Source organism: Protobothrops mucrosquamatus, unplaced genomic scaffold (assembly GCF_001527695.2).
Source record: "Protobothrops mucrosquamatus isolate PMUCROS unplaced genomic scaffold, P.Mucros_1.0 scaffold_6, whole genome shotgun sequence".
NCBI lineage: Eukaryota > Metazoa > Chordata > Lepidosauria > Squamata > Viperidae > Protobothrops > Protobothrops mucrosquamatus.
In genome coordinates this window covers 1022753-1040619 of record NW_015386082.1, presented here as the reverse complement: position 1 = coordinate 1040619, position 17867 = coordinate 1022753, and the positions used below count along the sequence as shown (strand labels likewise).

At 35.5% G+C, this 17867-nt stretch overlaps 1 protein-coding gene across 1 annotated transcript in view; it reads right to left on the bottom strand.

Moving 5' to 3' along the window:
• Positions 1–17867, bottom strand: part of EXOC2 (exocyst complex component 2) — a 94375-nt gene that overhangs the window by 59461 nt on the left and 17047 nt on the right. Inside the window, exons 5-7 of the mRNA XM_015813961.1 lie at positions 6473–6586; positions 5148–5272; positions 2554–2634 (exon numbers count right to left, since the gene is read on the bottom strand). Coding sequence (XP_015669447.1) covers positions 2554–2634; positions 5148–5272; positions 6473–6586 — 320 coding nt within the window. The remainder of the gene's footprint in view (positions 1–2553; positions 2635–5147; positions 5273–6472; positions 6587–17867) is intronic.

Here is a 17867-nt window from a genome sequence, read left to right as displayed (position 1 = left end):
TTAAACCATAAATAATCATATTCATTAGGATAATTTTTAATTTTTTCCAACTCTTCCAAGGTTAAATGCTACTTAGAACTTGCTTTTAAAAAGAACATCTGCAAAAAAATCCTTCTAATAAAGAGTATAAAGCATGCATACTAGTAAAAAGGACCACGAATTAGGGGGTAAAATGTTTTATCATATTTACTGAAAATAAAAATGATGTTCAGAAAGAAAAATTAGTCAATAAAAATTCACTTTCCTAAGGTGCCATTTTTCCAGTATTTTTAACCAAAGTCTTCTTTCCAAAGTTTAATGCTTTCTATTAACAGCTATATTTTATTTTTTTTAAAGCTTTCCTTCAAAAGGACTGGTATAATACTAGTTCAGTTAATATTATACCAGCAATTTCACCTCATCTTTACAGAATTCTCAGAATTATTACTTTTATTCTTCTATAAAAATTAATAAAATGCATATAATTGTTGTTAAAATGAATGTTCCCTTCTCTCCCAGGCACCTAAATACTGAGAGACATTAGTTAGGAATACATAAACACACATATATTTCGTATAGCTGAGATAAAAGTAATTCTATTTACAAGCTGTAAATAATATATATGACACAAAAAGTACGGTTATGGAGAAAAATATTTCCACCTCTCTTTTTTGTTTCATAGACTATGCTGATATTCTAAAATTATAAAAGAATAAGCCTATTAACAGGATGCGATTCTGAGCTTGCTAATAACACTTTAAGGGAAAGAGTCCTCAGATCAGGATAGAAACAGAGCAAAGGAAAATAGCTTCTCTAGGATTTTCTCTCCCCCCAAAAAATTAACAAAATAATCTGAATATGCACACAATGTACATTTTCTTTCACTGAAATCTTTCTCTAAAAACATGTTTGTGTGTGTGTTTGTGTGTGTATGTATAAATGGAGAGGGTGGGGTTCTTGAAAGGAAACAAGTGCATTTCCCTTCACATTGTCTTTTAGATGCATTCATGTTTCTTAAATAAAATGGCAAAGTGAAATCCAACATTATATACAGTTGCTATTTTAAATAATTGAATGGCTTAATTGTAGATGGAACCTACTATCCACTATCCTACATCTTCTCTATAGCGTTAACCTGATTTCCTAAGAAATATCAAATCAATCTAAGACGCGCGGAAAATAAAATTATTTTCCAGATAACTTTTCTTCCTTGCCAGAAACTGAAAGAAATGCGTCCAGTGAACGTTAATGGCTATTCACAGAGCCAAAAGGGATTTGGGGCATGCTCCCTGCTGAAAGGACAGGGCAGGCAGGGATTTGTGCCAATTCACTCATTCACCCTATAGCCCTTCAGGACTTCTCATGCTCCTTTAGAGGATCCTTCAGTCTTTCTGCACAGTATTTCATAACACAGAGGGTTACAGAGAAAAGGAACAAGAATGAAGATTAGATGCAAAACACTTTCCTTCCACATGAGCACAACTCTGCTAATTTCTGTTCTAGATTCATTTCATTAGACTGGAACTCAAGATACTATTATGAAGAGTATTTTTATCCACTAGTTTTTTCATGCATTTTCTTCCCTGAATTCAGCCACTTCATTAATGGGGTCCAAAGCATCAGTATTAGAGGAGATACGGAATTATTAAAGGTATAGACAAAATTAACACTTCCCTTTCTGTGTGCAAGGAATGCTGCTTTTATTTAATCTGAACAGAAAGGTAATATATTCAAAGCTATGCAAAGAAAAACAGTGAATTATAGAAAACATATTTTCTGGTATATCTAAGGCTTTATTGCCATTTTCCTATATTTTTCAGGCCTGTCATTTTGAGGTTATTTAATTAACTCTCCATCAATTTTTTTTAAACAAACTAATCTAAAAAATAAATAAATTGTGTTTTTCTCTCATAAATATCTATCTGCAAAATGCCATTCTAAAAATATAAATTTCTTATTTTCATTTATGGAAGATTTGCTTCATTATTTTAAAAAAAAACACTATATGAAAATCTTAACAGTTCTACAAGAATAACTGATTTAAATGTGTTAAATAACTAGTCAGATGTAACAACTTCTTGAATCTATAAAGAAAGCTACAAAAATTTAAGGGTCTGGAATGTGAAATTAGGTATAGATGAGGCTAAAGAAATAAAAAGGTTGATGACTTTTAATTCATCTTCTAGATACCCATTTGCCCTAAGAGTAAACTATAAATTTGCATTTGAACAGAAAAAAGTAAACTATAAATCTGCTTGAAACTTAACCATTTTCTATGGAAACGTTACTTTATAAACTAGTCACATAGATTCATTTCCTCAATTTAAATGATTGACCCACATTACTCCTTTGTTATTAAAGGCCTACAGAATACTACAGAGCATCTGATTTTTTTGTTGCCTTTTTTATTTCAAGCATCAGTCTCTGCAATACCGTCAGAATTCAAGTAGTAAATTATCAAGTTTCATACAGTTTTAAGATTCAGAAACAAATGTTGAAAAAAAAATCCATTTTTTATTATTTTAAAATAAAAGAAGTAGCACTGAAGTATATAAATAGTTGTACAAAACTTACTGTTGAGAACGTTCTCTAGTTTTTGCGTCATGGATCCTTCTACTTTTTCTGTTCCATCCGCTTCTAGTTTTTGATGGATAGCTGAAATAAAACAACTTGTTAAATTTCAACTATTTTAATGGATGAATGAGCTATAGTCATAGATTTAAACAGCACATGTTTGTTACAAGATAATTTGTGATCTAGTGACACAGGCATTATGATAAGAGCCAGATACTCCAGACTTCTAAACTTCACTATGCTGCTAAGCTTATGCTATGATTTTTGGCAGTAAAGTTAATCATGTGGGCATGAGTATGTTCTCTTATTTAGTCTTCTAATTACCATGACAGTTCTGCTATATATTTCACTTTCTTGTGTGGAGCTTAAAGTAGCTCTAGTTTTACACTGGCTAAAAGCTCTTGTTGGTTACTTGACTTTGAAGAAGAAAATGACTTTTATGCTAGATTATGCAGGCAAAGTCGTGTTCATATATGTCTAATTTGAAAAAGTCAGAAATTCCAATATGGCATTTTGGGATACGACAAATCAAACATAATTGTTATTTCACCATTGTATAATTTTCCCTTCTATTTTTTTTTCAAACACTGGTCTGCATGAACAGTAGCAATTTTCCACTCCTTAGCTATATTTAGTTATTTGTTTTTAATCTTATGATAAATTTTCAAAAGCAGCTCCTAAGGTCTGTGAACCATCTGATGGTGGGGATTAGAAAGTGTTGGAGGCACTCCGTTGACTCCGTTGCTTGAAACATCAAGGTGCCATGTCCTCTTGAAGGTTTGGATGCTCCATGGGCCTTCCTGTATTATCTCAGGGTACATGTACAAACAAACAAAAAATCCTGGAAGGAATAGTTTGCACTGTAACTTCCATATAAAAATAATTCCAACTTTTATTATTTGCTTCCTTTCTCATCAGGTACTTACTAAACATATTTTCCTTGGCTACTCTGTAGTACAATTTAGGGACAGGAGTGGATAGGAATATTTGAAGTAATATGAAGAATGGAATTCTGTAGATGGGTTTCCATAGATAGCCATGTCTTTGAAATGGATACTGAAGTAACATTATAACCATCTAGTTTAGTCAATGGAAGTCTTGCTTGACTTCTGGTTTAGTCACTGGAACTATTGTACTCAATGATGACGCAGTGCAAGAATATTCATTGAAGCCACTCCTACCAAAGATAGGTAAAAGTCTTCATTAATTTTTGCTACAGGGAAATGGCAGTTTTGTTTTTCAGGTCTCATCTTTGAACTTGATTGCCAAAGAATATTGGGAATAAAAAAATATTATATAAAACAAGGATATGCCAAAAAGTTATGTTTTCTTGTATTGCATTTCACATCTCATATCTGATTTCCTATTTTAAAACTACTGTAGCAATTTATAACGTAAAATATCTTCAAAAACATTGTTTTAAATCTCAAATGGAAAATGAGCTTCGGCAAACTGAGAAATTACTGTGTTTATGAGAGAGCAACCCAAGACTTGACATGCATTTTCTAAAGATGTTGCTGTTAGATGATGCCAACTTCACAATGTAACTGAACATTTGTGAAACGTTCAATACCTTCAGCTACATTGTAAAATTGGCGTCATGTAAGAGTAACATCTTTACATTATCAAACAAAGAATTATAACCAAAATTTCAAGCAAAGAAATCTAACTAATTTTCAAGCTGAAATTTGAAATCTAAATTTCAAGCTTGGAAATCTAACTATAAACACTCTATTTTATCTCGGAAAAACTTTGAATTTGAGATTCTTCAGTTGTAGATATTTTAACTGCAATTATTTAAATTGTTCATTATTTGCCCATTTTGTACATTGGCTAAAACTAGAAATGTATTCCTATGAAATGCCAAATAGATATTAGAAAAAAAGGCATGGATCACATGACTTGCAGAGTACTCTTGGCAAGCAAAGAAATGCAATGTAATGAAAAGCGAAAGACAAAATTATGTATAACTGACAGTAGTGATACCTAATAAAACAATACTATATCTAAGGATAAAATGTTGAAAAGAATAAACTTTCCTTTGTGAAATGTAGTTCTCATCTAATGAGGGGAGGAATCACTTTCACATTTCAGTATATAACATAATGAAAATACTAGTTCATTTTCAAACTTCTTGCTTTATTGTATTACATTTGCCCTCGTAATTCTACTCATTGCCAATTGTAAAACTGGGGAATGTTATGCTGTTCTTGTATCTTTAAGACTGAATACTAAGATGAATTAATGTAAAAATCTTTAGCTTAGGAAATGTGATATAACTATGGTAAAATTTAGTAGAATAGTTAGGATTACTTATGTATTTAATCAGAGAAAAAACACATTTCATACTTCAATATTGCAGAGGACTCAGTCACCACAGTAAAATGAACAGGTACAGAAATATAATTAGCCACATCCTTACTAATGGTAAATCACAGGTACTTTATAAAACACATCACAGATTTTTTCTCTCTCAATTAATGTACTGTTTATCAGACATTTTCACTGTTGTTAGTGGCTTAGGTCACTTAAACCCTTAAGATTCCTTCCCTCCATTAGAATTCCTAGATTCCTTTTGTAGTTCTGACACTTACCTGACAAGGCATCCTGTGCTTCAAAAAAAGTGCTGAGACCTCCTTTGACGTATTGCAGATTTCCCTCGTTTTTCTTGTTGGCTTGTTTCCTCAGATTTATTACTGCCATTTTAAGCTGATCAAAACTAAAACCAAAAGAGAAAAAGACAGATGGTATTCAGACAATAAATATGAAATGATATGCCATGTTTATCTTAATAAAATATCAAGCTCAATCGTTTTCTATTTAGAGAAAACTAGGACGACTTGCTGTAAACCACCAATCCAGAAGAGGCACGTTAATCCCAGTATGTACTTTTTATACAAATTGAAAGTAACTCGTGAGAATATGGTTATGCAACTCCACTTTCAGGAAGATAAGGCGTACACTGAAATAATTAAGGAAAGATAGAAAAAGCAGAATATTGTTGGTCTTCATGCCAAGAAAAGTTTGGTATATTATCTGCTATATGAACATGAAACAAGAGTTATTGTATTGGTCATTAATATGCTTTTACTCTATGTGTTTCTGCCTGAAAGAGTGAGTGAGATTGTGTGTGATGTATGTGTGAGAGAGAAAGAGAGAGAAATAGAGAATCCCTTTCCCTAAAATAGGAAGAAAGATGACAAATAAGCAAATTAACGAAATCCCCTACAGCTGCACGATATAGCAGATTGAAATGTCATTCATACAAATCTGTCATCTCCTTGTTGCTGTTACTAGTTTAAAACAATAACTGGATCTTTGCTTTTTAATTTTTTGCTTTTCTATCCTTGTACTTTTGTTTATTCTTGTCATAATGACAAATGTATTTAGTTCAGCAAACATGCCAAGAGAAAGGATATTCAATTTAAATGAGTAAATATATAACAATGAACTCCCAACTATGAATTATGGCTACTGTCTAGATGACTGAATTCCAGGAGAGAAAAAAAGCTTTTTGTTTCAAATATGGAAAGTTATGGAATAATGTACGTTACAATGGGATTGTGAAATAAGAAACACAATTTTTCACCTAAATAAGTACTAAAACATTGAATGGCTATTAAAAATATACTAAAATCAAGGCATTGCCTATTGTAAAAAATGTCTATTTCTAAAATCCTGCATTCTTTGTGTTTTATAATAAATCCACACTGAAAAACAATTACGAACAGAGACATGAACCCAGGTTAAGTTAGAGGAATGTAGTTTCCACTTAAAGTAATGTAACCAAGTTCATCCAGATCATAAGTCTCATCTGTTTCAGTGGGACTGGCTTGCAGCCACATCATCCACAATTCTTTGCCAAAATGTATTGCTGATACTCCTTAAACATGAAAAAAATAACAAAATTCACACTAACCTTGCTGTTGAATGATTCTCTATTAAATACCAAGCAGCAGAAAAGTTTTCACTTGTAAAATCAGCACTCTTTCCAGGAAACAGTGTCTCCAATTCTTTCTGTGGAATCTTTCCTCTAGATAAATTAATAAGAAACAAAGACTAAATGATGGGCCTGAAGATGAGTCATTATATAAAGAGAGGCACTCACCCCCCCCCAAAAAAACCAAATTGTCCTTAAGATTAAAATTGCAAAACATCAAAGCTGCATTCTCTCATACATAGATCCATATACACAAATATCACTGGATTAACTACACCTTACATAGGATTGGAAAATCTGAACTGATTTTGGGGGAATTAGATTTTAAAGTGGCATAATGTATGGTATACTTCTCTGTAACCTTAAGGCACCCATTTGACTCTTAGACAAGCAAAAAAAAAAAAAAAGTCCCAGTTGGAGAGGTTTGAGGGCTATGAAAAGACAGGCTGGCTCTATTTGGGGCCCATGGATTGGCTATTTGTGTCATAAATTAATATAGTAATGAATTATTTTTTATCTATTTTAGAGTGCTAAAATAAAAAAAAAAGTTTCTGACCTGGTAGGAAGAGGTGCCACAACCAAAGTGGAGTTTTTGTGATTGCAGAGAAATGATTTTATATGTTTATGCAGAAGGCAGATGTTCAGATATAGTTTAATGGTTAAGAAGTGGCAATATGTATTCTGTCTAATAAATATCACTTAAGAATGTATCAGGTGTATTTTGGACCAAAGGAAAATTTTCAGTGTATTGCTAAGTAGCTCCACATATAAAGAACTACTACAATCCAAACTGAATGTTATTCAGAAAGCTTCACAGCTCCTTGTCAAAGAAATTGTTCATCTATATTATAGAGCCCTTTCTTTACTTATTACTTATAAATCTATTTTTAACTCTAGATTGCTTTAGAAAATTCATCAACAATCTATTCATGCAACAGTTCCTTCCTAATAATGACAGTGATATATATCATTAGAAAGACTGCACTATTATACATGATATATTTGGGTAAAAAAAAGAGCTTACTGAAATATGAATTTAATTTCTCTCTTACATTCTACTCCATTATAGCAATGGAAAAAAATGGAAGGGAGAACTTGCTTCAGAAGAACTTTATTTCCCACCGACTTTTAAATATCTACATTGATAATGAAGTCAATTATGTTTGCTTGTCATTCTTTTGGAATATAAATCTAAGATGCAATACATGCATTTCTGATCTACCGTATATCCCTTCAAACTGGGAATAAAGCACAGAGGTTTTAGGGAGAAAATTGGTCAAGGTAACATCTTACTGAATTAAAACTGTGAAACACTAGATCCAGAATCCATACTAACAGGAGACAAGGGAAGCATCATAGCAAATGTTATTCTTTGAGGTAGTCCAGGCAAGAAGCACAACAATGAGTACTAACTCTATATTTATTGAGTGGTTAGATTAACAGAATCTTTTAAGTAGAAGGTATTTCTCCCCTCCTGTCCTTTTACTCTTCAGAAAACTAGGGAGGGTCCCTTCTGAAATGTTTCTCATTCACTCCTCCCCTGAAATGTCTTTTAGATAATGATTATCCAATCTGAAGCTCTTCCTCCTGTCTCAAAAGGTCATTCCCACATAAAATTACAGTACATGTAACTTTGTTACTGTTTTACACATCAGGTGAACCAAACTTGTAAGCGACACTCCAGATAATATTGAGGTTAATATCATAAGTGCAGATGAATATAGCTCAGAAACTCTTTACAAGAAAGATAAGAAGAAACGTTATGTAGGTGGAAGTAATACTTGAGGTAGTCCTCGATTTAGAGCAGTTTGGTGACCATTCAAAGTTACGACGGCACTGAAAAAAGTGACACAAGCATTTTTCAGACTTATGACCGTTGCAGCATCCCCATGGTCACATGATGAAAATTCAGACGCTCGGCAACTGACTCATATTTATGACGCTTGCAGTGAGATGATCATGAGATCATCTTTTGCGACCTTCTGACAAGCAAAGTCAATGGAGAAGACAGATCCACTTAACAACCGTCTTACTAACTTAACAATTGCAGTGACTTAACAACTGTGGCAAGAAAGGTTGCAAAATGGGGCAAAACTCACTTAACAACTCGCTTTGCAACAGAAATTTTGGGCTCATTTGTGATCATTAATCGATGACTTCCTGTACTCTAAGAAATAAGCCTGTGGAGGAAAAAGGATGGAAGATGCACAGCCAACTCCTTTCCTCTTATCAAGGACATGGTGGTTCATTTTAATGGGAAAAAATTGATCTCAGTGGAATGACTATATGGCACATTGTACTTAACACACAGTTTCCAGCAAGAAGAGATGCAAAGAAGAATAACATAAGAACAAAAGTAATCCTTCATTAAGTGACAATTCTACACATGCTTGCTTAATATTTAGGATGCACCTCTCTCATGTGGTTCTCCAGGGAACAGATAATATTTACATCCTTCTAGGTACTGGAACAAGATCAATGCTTCTGCTGATAGAGAAGTATGCAACACACATTTTGAGGATGGAAAATATTCATCTCTATGCCATCATTTCACTCAGCACAAATAATGAAGAACATTACTGATAAAACTATCATGGAGCAGTGAAGTGAATAATGCATGTGAGAAAAAACTGTTTAGGAAATAGCAAAGGTTATTCTATTTTTCATAAACAAGATATATATGCTAGGAATTCTACATAACATCTCCAACAGTTACAAAATTATTCAAAAAGACTTTAAAAGCAATTATGTTTGGCTTAAGAGTTTTAAAAAATGGGGGATAAAAATACAAAACATGAAATCAAATCCTTCTCAAAGGCATTAAAAGTAAACCTTTTAGATATGCAACGTTACTGCTAAAAAGATTGAATCCGTGCCAAAGAGTACTGAAACTTCAGTGTGAGCTTAGAATGTGAAATAAATTTAACTTCATGGTTCATCTCAATTACAGATAACCTAAGTTAAATAACAAGAAAGATGGAAGTATCCTAAAATTATATTTTAAAAATCTTTTAATTGTACTTAAGCAGGAAAGAGTAAGTAAGGAAAATTACTTAACCCAGTATTGAGAGCTTGTATACTGTTCCAAGGAGATACATTTTTAAAAATGAAACCTCAGAGACTTCAAAGATATAGAGTTTTATACCTTAATATTATATCTGTGTATTTAGAAATTAATCAAAAAAGTATCATCTTGGAGAGAACCAACTGAGACTATAAAAAGAAGTTCCACAGTATAATTAGAAGTACAATCTAGTAACTAACTTGGTAGTCAAAAATTCAGCCTCCATATAGATTGGATGGCAATATGAGATGATAAACTCTACTCAGCAGTGTCTTATGTTTTCATCAAATCTCATTGCCAGATCAATTTCCACATACCTGCTTATTGACTCAAGCACTATACCAGGAGAACAGCAAGACTAGGCTATAATCTTACTTCAGTGGTAAGAAGAAATGAAATACTGGGTGACAAGGAAACTATGTTGATAAATACCATTCTGTGTCCAATTTATCACGAAAGCAAAATAAAAATGGCAAGAAAAATGTAAGCCTAATTTTGTGTGTGTGTGTGTGTGTGTGTGTGTGCGTGTGTGTTGCTGACTCCACTGACAATATATTTACAATTTTGGTAAATTGCCATATAAAATACTTAGTAAAAAACTTGCTTGAATATTCATATATATTCATACAAATCACTAGATTTATTGTCACATGATTTCTCAACATTTTATATCAGATTGTCTGAAATGACTTTAGTGAAAAAAACACTACAGCAGAATTATTTTTGTAACAGTTTGCTTAATTTTGCTTCTTCATAGTTCATGGTTACATCATGCTGGCCATATGACTGCAGAAATGTCTTTGGACAGTGCTGGCTCAGTGAAACAGAGATGAGCACCACATCCTATGGGCCAGAGCTCCCCAAACTTTCCGACTTTGTGGACCAGCGGGGGGGGGGAGAGGGGATGGTTCCATGTGAGTGGCGGACAAGCATGTGTATCACACATGCAAATGAAACGTGTGCACATGTGCTCGGTTGCTGCTCAGGCAAGTGGGGATACACGCACACACACTTGCCCGCCACTTCCATAAACAACTACTGAGTGGTTTTGCTGCCACCAAGTAATGATTTTCACAATTAACTAGCTAAATTTAACTTGCAACTGTCATTATACAAGTCATCCACAGAAAACATTCTGAAATACAATAATAATAATAATGAAAATGAAAATATTGTATTTCAGATAATATTGGGATATACCGGTATAAGCAATTTGTTTTAATGGTTATGCCATATATGCCATTCTTCGTTTAATGAACATTAAATTGTTAAGAAAGAAAGTTTTATGTGTGATCACACCTTACATAATCACATTACCTAGGTAATTCAAACAATGGGACTCATTAAATAAAGTGTTACATAATTGCTGATCATAATCAGATGTACATTTTGCCAGAATAAGATCTACTGTGGAAGGAGTCAGGTTTGTGGATGGTCCTAGATCCTTATTTTTATTTAGTGTATGGTGTACAATGTCAGGGAAATCTACAAATGCTAAATACAATGCAGTCCTGGCAACCTAGATCGCTAGTTCATCCTGTTTGGTGGTTGCGCACCTATCCTTGGTGCACCATGGGGGGGGAGGGGAGAACTGGTTTTACACAAGCTAATTAGTGGTGCTCGGGTTGCTCTTTCTTCCTGGCTCCTCTGCCGGGTTCGACTTGCTAGCTTCTGCTCTCTTGTACACATGAATATACCTACCGTAGATTTTTCCTACCGAAGTGGTACCCATATATCTACTCGCAATAAGCTGGATGTGCAGGAGACAGGGAACAAGCAACAGGAGCTGATTCCATCTTGCAGAGCCAGGCTCAACTGCCAGAATGCAGACCAGTTCTGGCCACCAGTTCCAACATCATTAAACCACTGCGCCACTGCACCTCCCAGTCCTAGATCCTTCACTCCCCCTGTATATTCAAGTAATAACTATGTTTACTAGTTTTAGCAAATTACATGCTGTAATCTGTTTCTTGAATAGAGTAGTTTGGTCATACTTGTCCTAGACACATCCAGTCTCCATGATGTGATTACTACTACTTTTATCTATATACTTTGTTGTTGTTAATTGCGAAGTCGTGTCCGACCCATCGCGACCCCATGGACAACGTTCCTCCAGGTCTTCCTGTCCTCTACCATCTTCTGGAGTCCATTTAAGTTCACGCCTACTGCTATATACTACCATAAGTCTTGTTGCCATGATGTTTAACTGAGTAAAATGGTCTATCATAGGGCAACGATTTTTGAACCAAGGTACCTCAAATGGGCTTATTTACAGAATGCATCCAAAATTCATGACCCATGATTCCCAAGAGAATGAAATTTGGGGAACTGATGGATTGCTTCATTTTCAACATTCCATTACAGTTTCCCAGCCATCTCTCTCTCCTTTCCCCACCAGGCAGCAGCCACCTACCTGTGAGAAGGGAAAGAAAGTTTTTTTGTTTCCTGCTAGATTCCCACAAGGAAATTCCATGGGGAAGTCAGCCGAAAGTCAGAAGTCTCTCCTGCTCCCATTGCTTTTTTTTTTTTTTGTCCACCTTTGGTTATTCTGTTTCTCTGCTTAGGTGAGGAAACATTTCTGAAATGACCCAATGGGGCACAGGTTGTCTAATTCATAATAAAGGGCCACTTTTGAAAAAAAAATATGAAATATAAATCAGAACAATGAAATTTGAGGATTAGAATGTATCACTCATTAATTCCAGTGCCTATCTGCTTCCTAGTTTAATTTAAATGATCTGGTTACTCCTTTAAGTGTTAAATCACATAATTCTTGTAAACCTTAAGAACTGCCCCCATTTTTAAAGGCTCAGTTCAGATGTGTATATTCTATTTTGTTTTCTTCACAATATATTTTCAGTACTGATTCCTGGAAACTGTCTGGACAAGTGCTTGGAGTTTTCTTGGCCAGATTTTGGAGTGATTTTCCATTACCTGCTTTCTAGGGCCGAGACAGAGTGACTGGCAAAAGTCACCCAGCTGATTTTGTGCCTAAAGTGGGACAAGAACTCTGGTGTCACGGTTTCTAGCCCTGTGCCTTTAAAAAATGAACACATTCAGGCTTAACCCAAGTTAAGCCTATGTTGGATAGCATTAGATAAACCAATTCCATATCAGGTCCAGAAGGTTTATCCATCTACAGTACAACCCCAACCAAAGCAGTCTAAACTAGATCCTGAACGAATAATATGTTAACATTTTTTTTGACATTTTGTAAGAAAATATTCAACATAAGCCAGCATTTTTAAAGATATTGGAAAGTGGCCTCAGCTTCCTTTGGAAATTACTTACAGCGTTTGATAGCTTCACTTCCTTTCATTTAAAATGAAATGTAAATGTAAAATTCATAAATATAGCTTTTAAGTAATTATTAATCAAGTAGAGGTGGTGACTTTTGCGTACGTGATTCTGTAAAATCTTTTTAAAACTCAAGCCAAGCAGTTCTACTGGATACTGTCAGCAAAAACTAACACGAACTAGATTCTAGAGGATTTTATAGGTCAAGAAGAGCCATTTTAAGTAAATAAAGTCTGAATGGCAACCACCATAAACAAACCAAGTTACCATACACATTCCCCCTGTCTGGTATCAGCCAGACTCCATGGAGCAAAAGTTGTACCAGCTGTATTCTGTTAGTCAAGCATGCAGGAGACCAACAGAAAGGATGCTAGGGCAGACTAAACAGGACAAACCCATAGGTGTTAACAGGGACTTTCTCCAGTGGTAGGACAGAAGACAGAGATGTTCTCTGGAAACAGCCTAGAGAGAAACTAATAGCAAATCTGGACCAAGCCTAAGTAAAACACTGATATGGTACATCACTTCAATGCATCCAAGTAAACTACAGTCAGGAGGAAATTACAGAAAAGTGACTGGGTATCTTAAATAGTTAGCAAACATTTGCACTGTGTATAAACCGGCAAAATCCCTGTGCTATTCATTTCATTGGAACATTCTCCTATTGAAATCAATATTATTAAACAATAGTAATATTTGGTCTTATATAAGCAAATATGTTCTTGTTACTGTATTTTGATTCCTAAAACTGTAACAATCAACTGAAATTTGGACCAACTCAGCTGAACTTGCAAGAACAGCGTGTATGTGCGCATGCATAAGTAAAATTAAAAAAAAAAAAGGTTTTATCTCTACCAAATAGTCAACTAGGCCATTACAAAAAAGGATTCTACTATTCCATTAGGTGGCAGTGCACGATCAGTAAATTAGATCTTGAAAAAAACTAAGCTAGCCATAAAATGCAAGCTTCCACTGTAATTACATTTCTCTCATAGTTATTGCTATGAAAGTAACATAATCCCAAAGAATCCACTAGCTATTTCTAGCCAGATGAAGCATATTTATGATTGTTCCTTACCACGGTTTTTTTTTTAAAGAAATTAATTGTTGCTGGCTTTATGGAATGTGTTAGGGAAATTGTGAGAGAGATCCAGTTAGGTCTAATAATTAAGGTATCAAGTTGGGAAGTGGGAGACCATAAGTTCTAATTCCGTTTTTAGGCATGAAAGTCAGCTGGGTGATTTTGGGCCAGTCACTCTCTCTCAGCCCAACTTACCTCATAGGGGGGTTGTTGTTGTGGGCAAAATAGGAGGAGGAAGGTGTGTTGTATCTGTTCATTACCGTGAGTTATTTGGAGGGAAAGAGCGAGGGAGAGAGAGAAAAATGAACATTACAATAGCCTTTGACATGAGGACACAGAGTGAGGAGATACAATCTCAGTGTGACAGAAAAGGAGGGTAGGCTGGTACTTCCGCCTTTCTTTTAGACTGCAGTGGTGAATCCTCCACATTAAAAGTCCTGCTTTTTAAAGCTAAATACATTCCTAGATAAATATATTTTACTGAGGATTTAATTCTGGGTGAAAGAGTCTTATCTTCAGAGAGTTCGACGTCCATGCTGAGGCTGTCCGGTTAGCTAAAGCCATTTATGGCAGCCGGGAGAACTATTGGCATGTTCCAACTGGTAGGTGCCCCTATGCATGCAGCAGGGCAAATGCTGGATTTTGCTTTCTGTTGAGATGCTGGTGATCTTAAAAGGGAGTTTTTCCCGCAATTCACGTTGTCTCGAACAAATCACTTCCTGGTAATTTTTTCAGATTAGCGGTTGCTATAGTATTTCCAGGACTTGAAGACTAGCTAAAATGATCCGGTCAAGGTACTGATAGAGTTGCTGAAAGTACTTGGGGAATTATCCACCTCAGGGATAGTCAACCTTGGCTCTTTTATGACTCGTGGACTTCAATTCCCAGAATTCCTGAGCCAGCTTAGATGGCTCAGGAATTCTGGGAGTTGAAGTCCACGAGTCATAAAAGAGCCAAGGTTGAGTACCCCTGACCCACCTCATATGTCAGGAAACGATTGAAACCCATGGCTGACCTATGGAATGCAGACAAAGCACGTTTTCTAGGCACCCCTCGGGCACAACTCAGCTGCCTCCTTGGTTTGCCAAGGAACTGAGACCAATAAAACAGCTCTCACGACAAACCAGACCCACAATGGAATAGGACCCCTCTTTCAGACTCATGCAAAATCCTTCTCTATGACAGTTGGCGCAGCAAAGAGGGGTTACTCCATTTTATCTCCATAAGTCAGGTCAATTATGCTGATCTATTCTGTACGTCATCTCCACTAATAAATTGCAGGAAGGGAACCAGAACAATTGGGGCAATGTGGGAAACCTTCATTGGGTTTTGGGTTTTGTTGTTTTTTTGCAGATAACATTGATCAGTTTTGCTTTCTTTGGAGTTCCAGAGCTTAGGTAACTTCAGCAGTCACTTGTTAGGTTCATGTGGTTACTGCTCAGCTTTAGATTTAAAATACATGTTTAAAAACCCTCGGTCTTTGGTTACTCGACAAGAGCTTGATTTCTTGGCATTCTTGATAATTAAGGGAAGTGATCGGCCATTGCTTGAAAGTGAGATGTGCCTTTGCATTTTAAAATCTTTACTGACAGAACGTTCCCTTCACTCAGACATTTTTTTCTAACCAGAGGGCAATCTCAAATATTCCATTCTTCAACAAGGTGATGAGAACATTGTAACGTTATAGCTCGTGGCGCATTAGAGTGCAATGTTTTTGATGGAACCATTCCAATCGTGGTTCTGTTGAGGATAGGATTGTCTTAATGGCTTGCTAAATGATCGACACAGGAAACTAGGTAAGAGAGGTACGGCCCTGCTAGCTCCTTTGGATCTCTCATCAATGACCTTTCATATTTATTTATTTGTTAAATTTATTTGCCACCTATCTCACCGGGGGCTACTCTAACCACAAACCATAGTATTGTAGGCTGTCCTGCAAGCCTAGTCTTGGCAGTACTATTGTGACAGGTCCTATTTTTTTCTGTCAAATATGCTCAGAAAGTGGTGTTGGGGAATTAATGTTTGACTATTTGATCATTGACCTGTGGTGTTCCAAAATATTTTGATTATTTTTATACAGACACAAATTTGCCGGGGGAAGGGGGATCATTTGGCACTTTGAAATGGGATAACATTAATATACTGATGAGATCTAGCTTTATTGTTCCACCTCTCTTCTGCTTGAAAGCAGTCAGTATTCTTGAACACTACCTAATTTTGATAATGGACTGGTAAACAATATTTGGAGTTAGATCCAGACAAGATAGAGCAGGGGTGTCAAACTCAATTTCATTGAGGGCCGCATCAGCATTGCGGTTGCCCTCAGGGTGGGTGTGCGGTTGCCCTCAGGGTGGGTGTGGCCAGGGTGGGCACAGCCTACTCTCAGGCCATGCGGGGGGGGCCTTATGGAGCTAAAACTGAATACATTTCAGCATAGATGGCCACCACAAAATTGTACATTGGCTCCTGGCTGGCCTGGGCCAGGGCCAAGGCAGAGGGGGCCGTTCCCTCACTGTTTCCAGGATGGCTTTGTGGATCACATGAAACCACTTCGCGGGCCGCATCTGGCCCCTGGGCCTTGTGTTTGACATGTCTGAGGTAGAGATATTGTTGGTAGGGACGAAACTGAGATTGCAGATTAGCAGGAGAGGCCTTTTTGAAGATGCTTTTGCTTGCAGAAACAGTCTTTCCCTTTGTGCCTCTGAGGCTACGTATGTAGTAACTCTATTACTGTAGCAAAGAATTTTGCAGATATTGCTAAAGCACATTAGTTTTTTTCCAGTGGTGGGATTCAAATATGTGAACAACCGGTTCTCTATGTGGATGCCGCTTCCGGAAGTCCATTCCGGGCCTGGGCAACAAAAAATTAGCTACCGGTTCTGCCGAACTGGTGCAAACTGGCTGAATCCCACCACTGGTTTTTTCCCATGATCAGATATTTTTTTAGACTGGTTCCTACCTTACCAAACATAAATTTGTTTCTTAGGAAGAAACTTTGTGGGAGGCTGCTGAGGAATAGAAAAACTTTCCTTCAATTATTCCTTATTTATCTTAGAATGAAAACTTACTTTTGGGTATTCTCCATTCCCCTTATCTGTAGCAACTGAAATTCCTCAAATGAAATTCCTCCTAAGATAACCCACACTCTACTGATGTTTTGATGTTCACTCCAGCCTTTTGTATGCATGATTGCAGCCCCCTTTTCTTCTTCTTTTTATTTCTATCTGGATTTGTTCTCTCTGCAACCTTTGCTCTTTTTTGTTTTATGTTATGTTCTTTTTAATGTTTTTAATAATTTATAAACTGTCCAGAATTTCTGGGAGTCAGGCAGCATATGTATTTAATAAATAAGTAAAAAAACAGCCCTAAATATCTTGCACTTAAATTATTCAGAAAGTTTACTTTTTCCTCCATAGAATATCAAATATTATTTTTTGTAAGTACTGTGTAAACATATTTTATATATCTTTCAAGGTTTTTTTCTGTTTTAATTTGTTTGTAGAGTGTCCGATCTAATTTTCCATTGTGAAAGATTACAAGATGAAGACACCAAGGTGAAGCTAATGCCTGCCTTTATATTCTGTCTTTTCATATGTATTTTTCATATGCTTTTACAAAAAAATATTTATGTATTCCCTTTGAATGAGTTAAGCTTTCATATACATGCATTCATATATTACACTCACTTCTGAACTTTTGTAGAATAGGCACCGATTTTCTTTTTTTTTTTTAATTTTTTTTATTTTTATTTTTATTATTATTTTTCACCATACACCATACACCAAAACTACATAAACATAACTCTTTTCTTCTAACAGAACAGTGCTTTACATTTTAAATGTTCTTTACATCTTATTTACATTTTATATACATCAATAATTATATCTTTTTCTTTCTCTGTTCTAGCCAATTATAACATTTATTCCAAATTT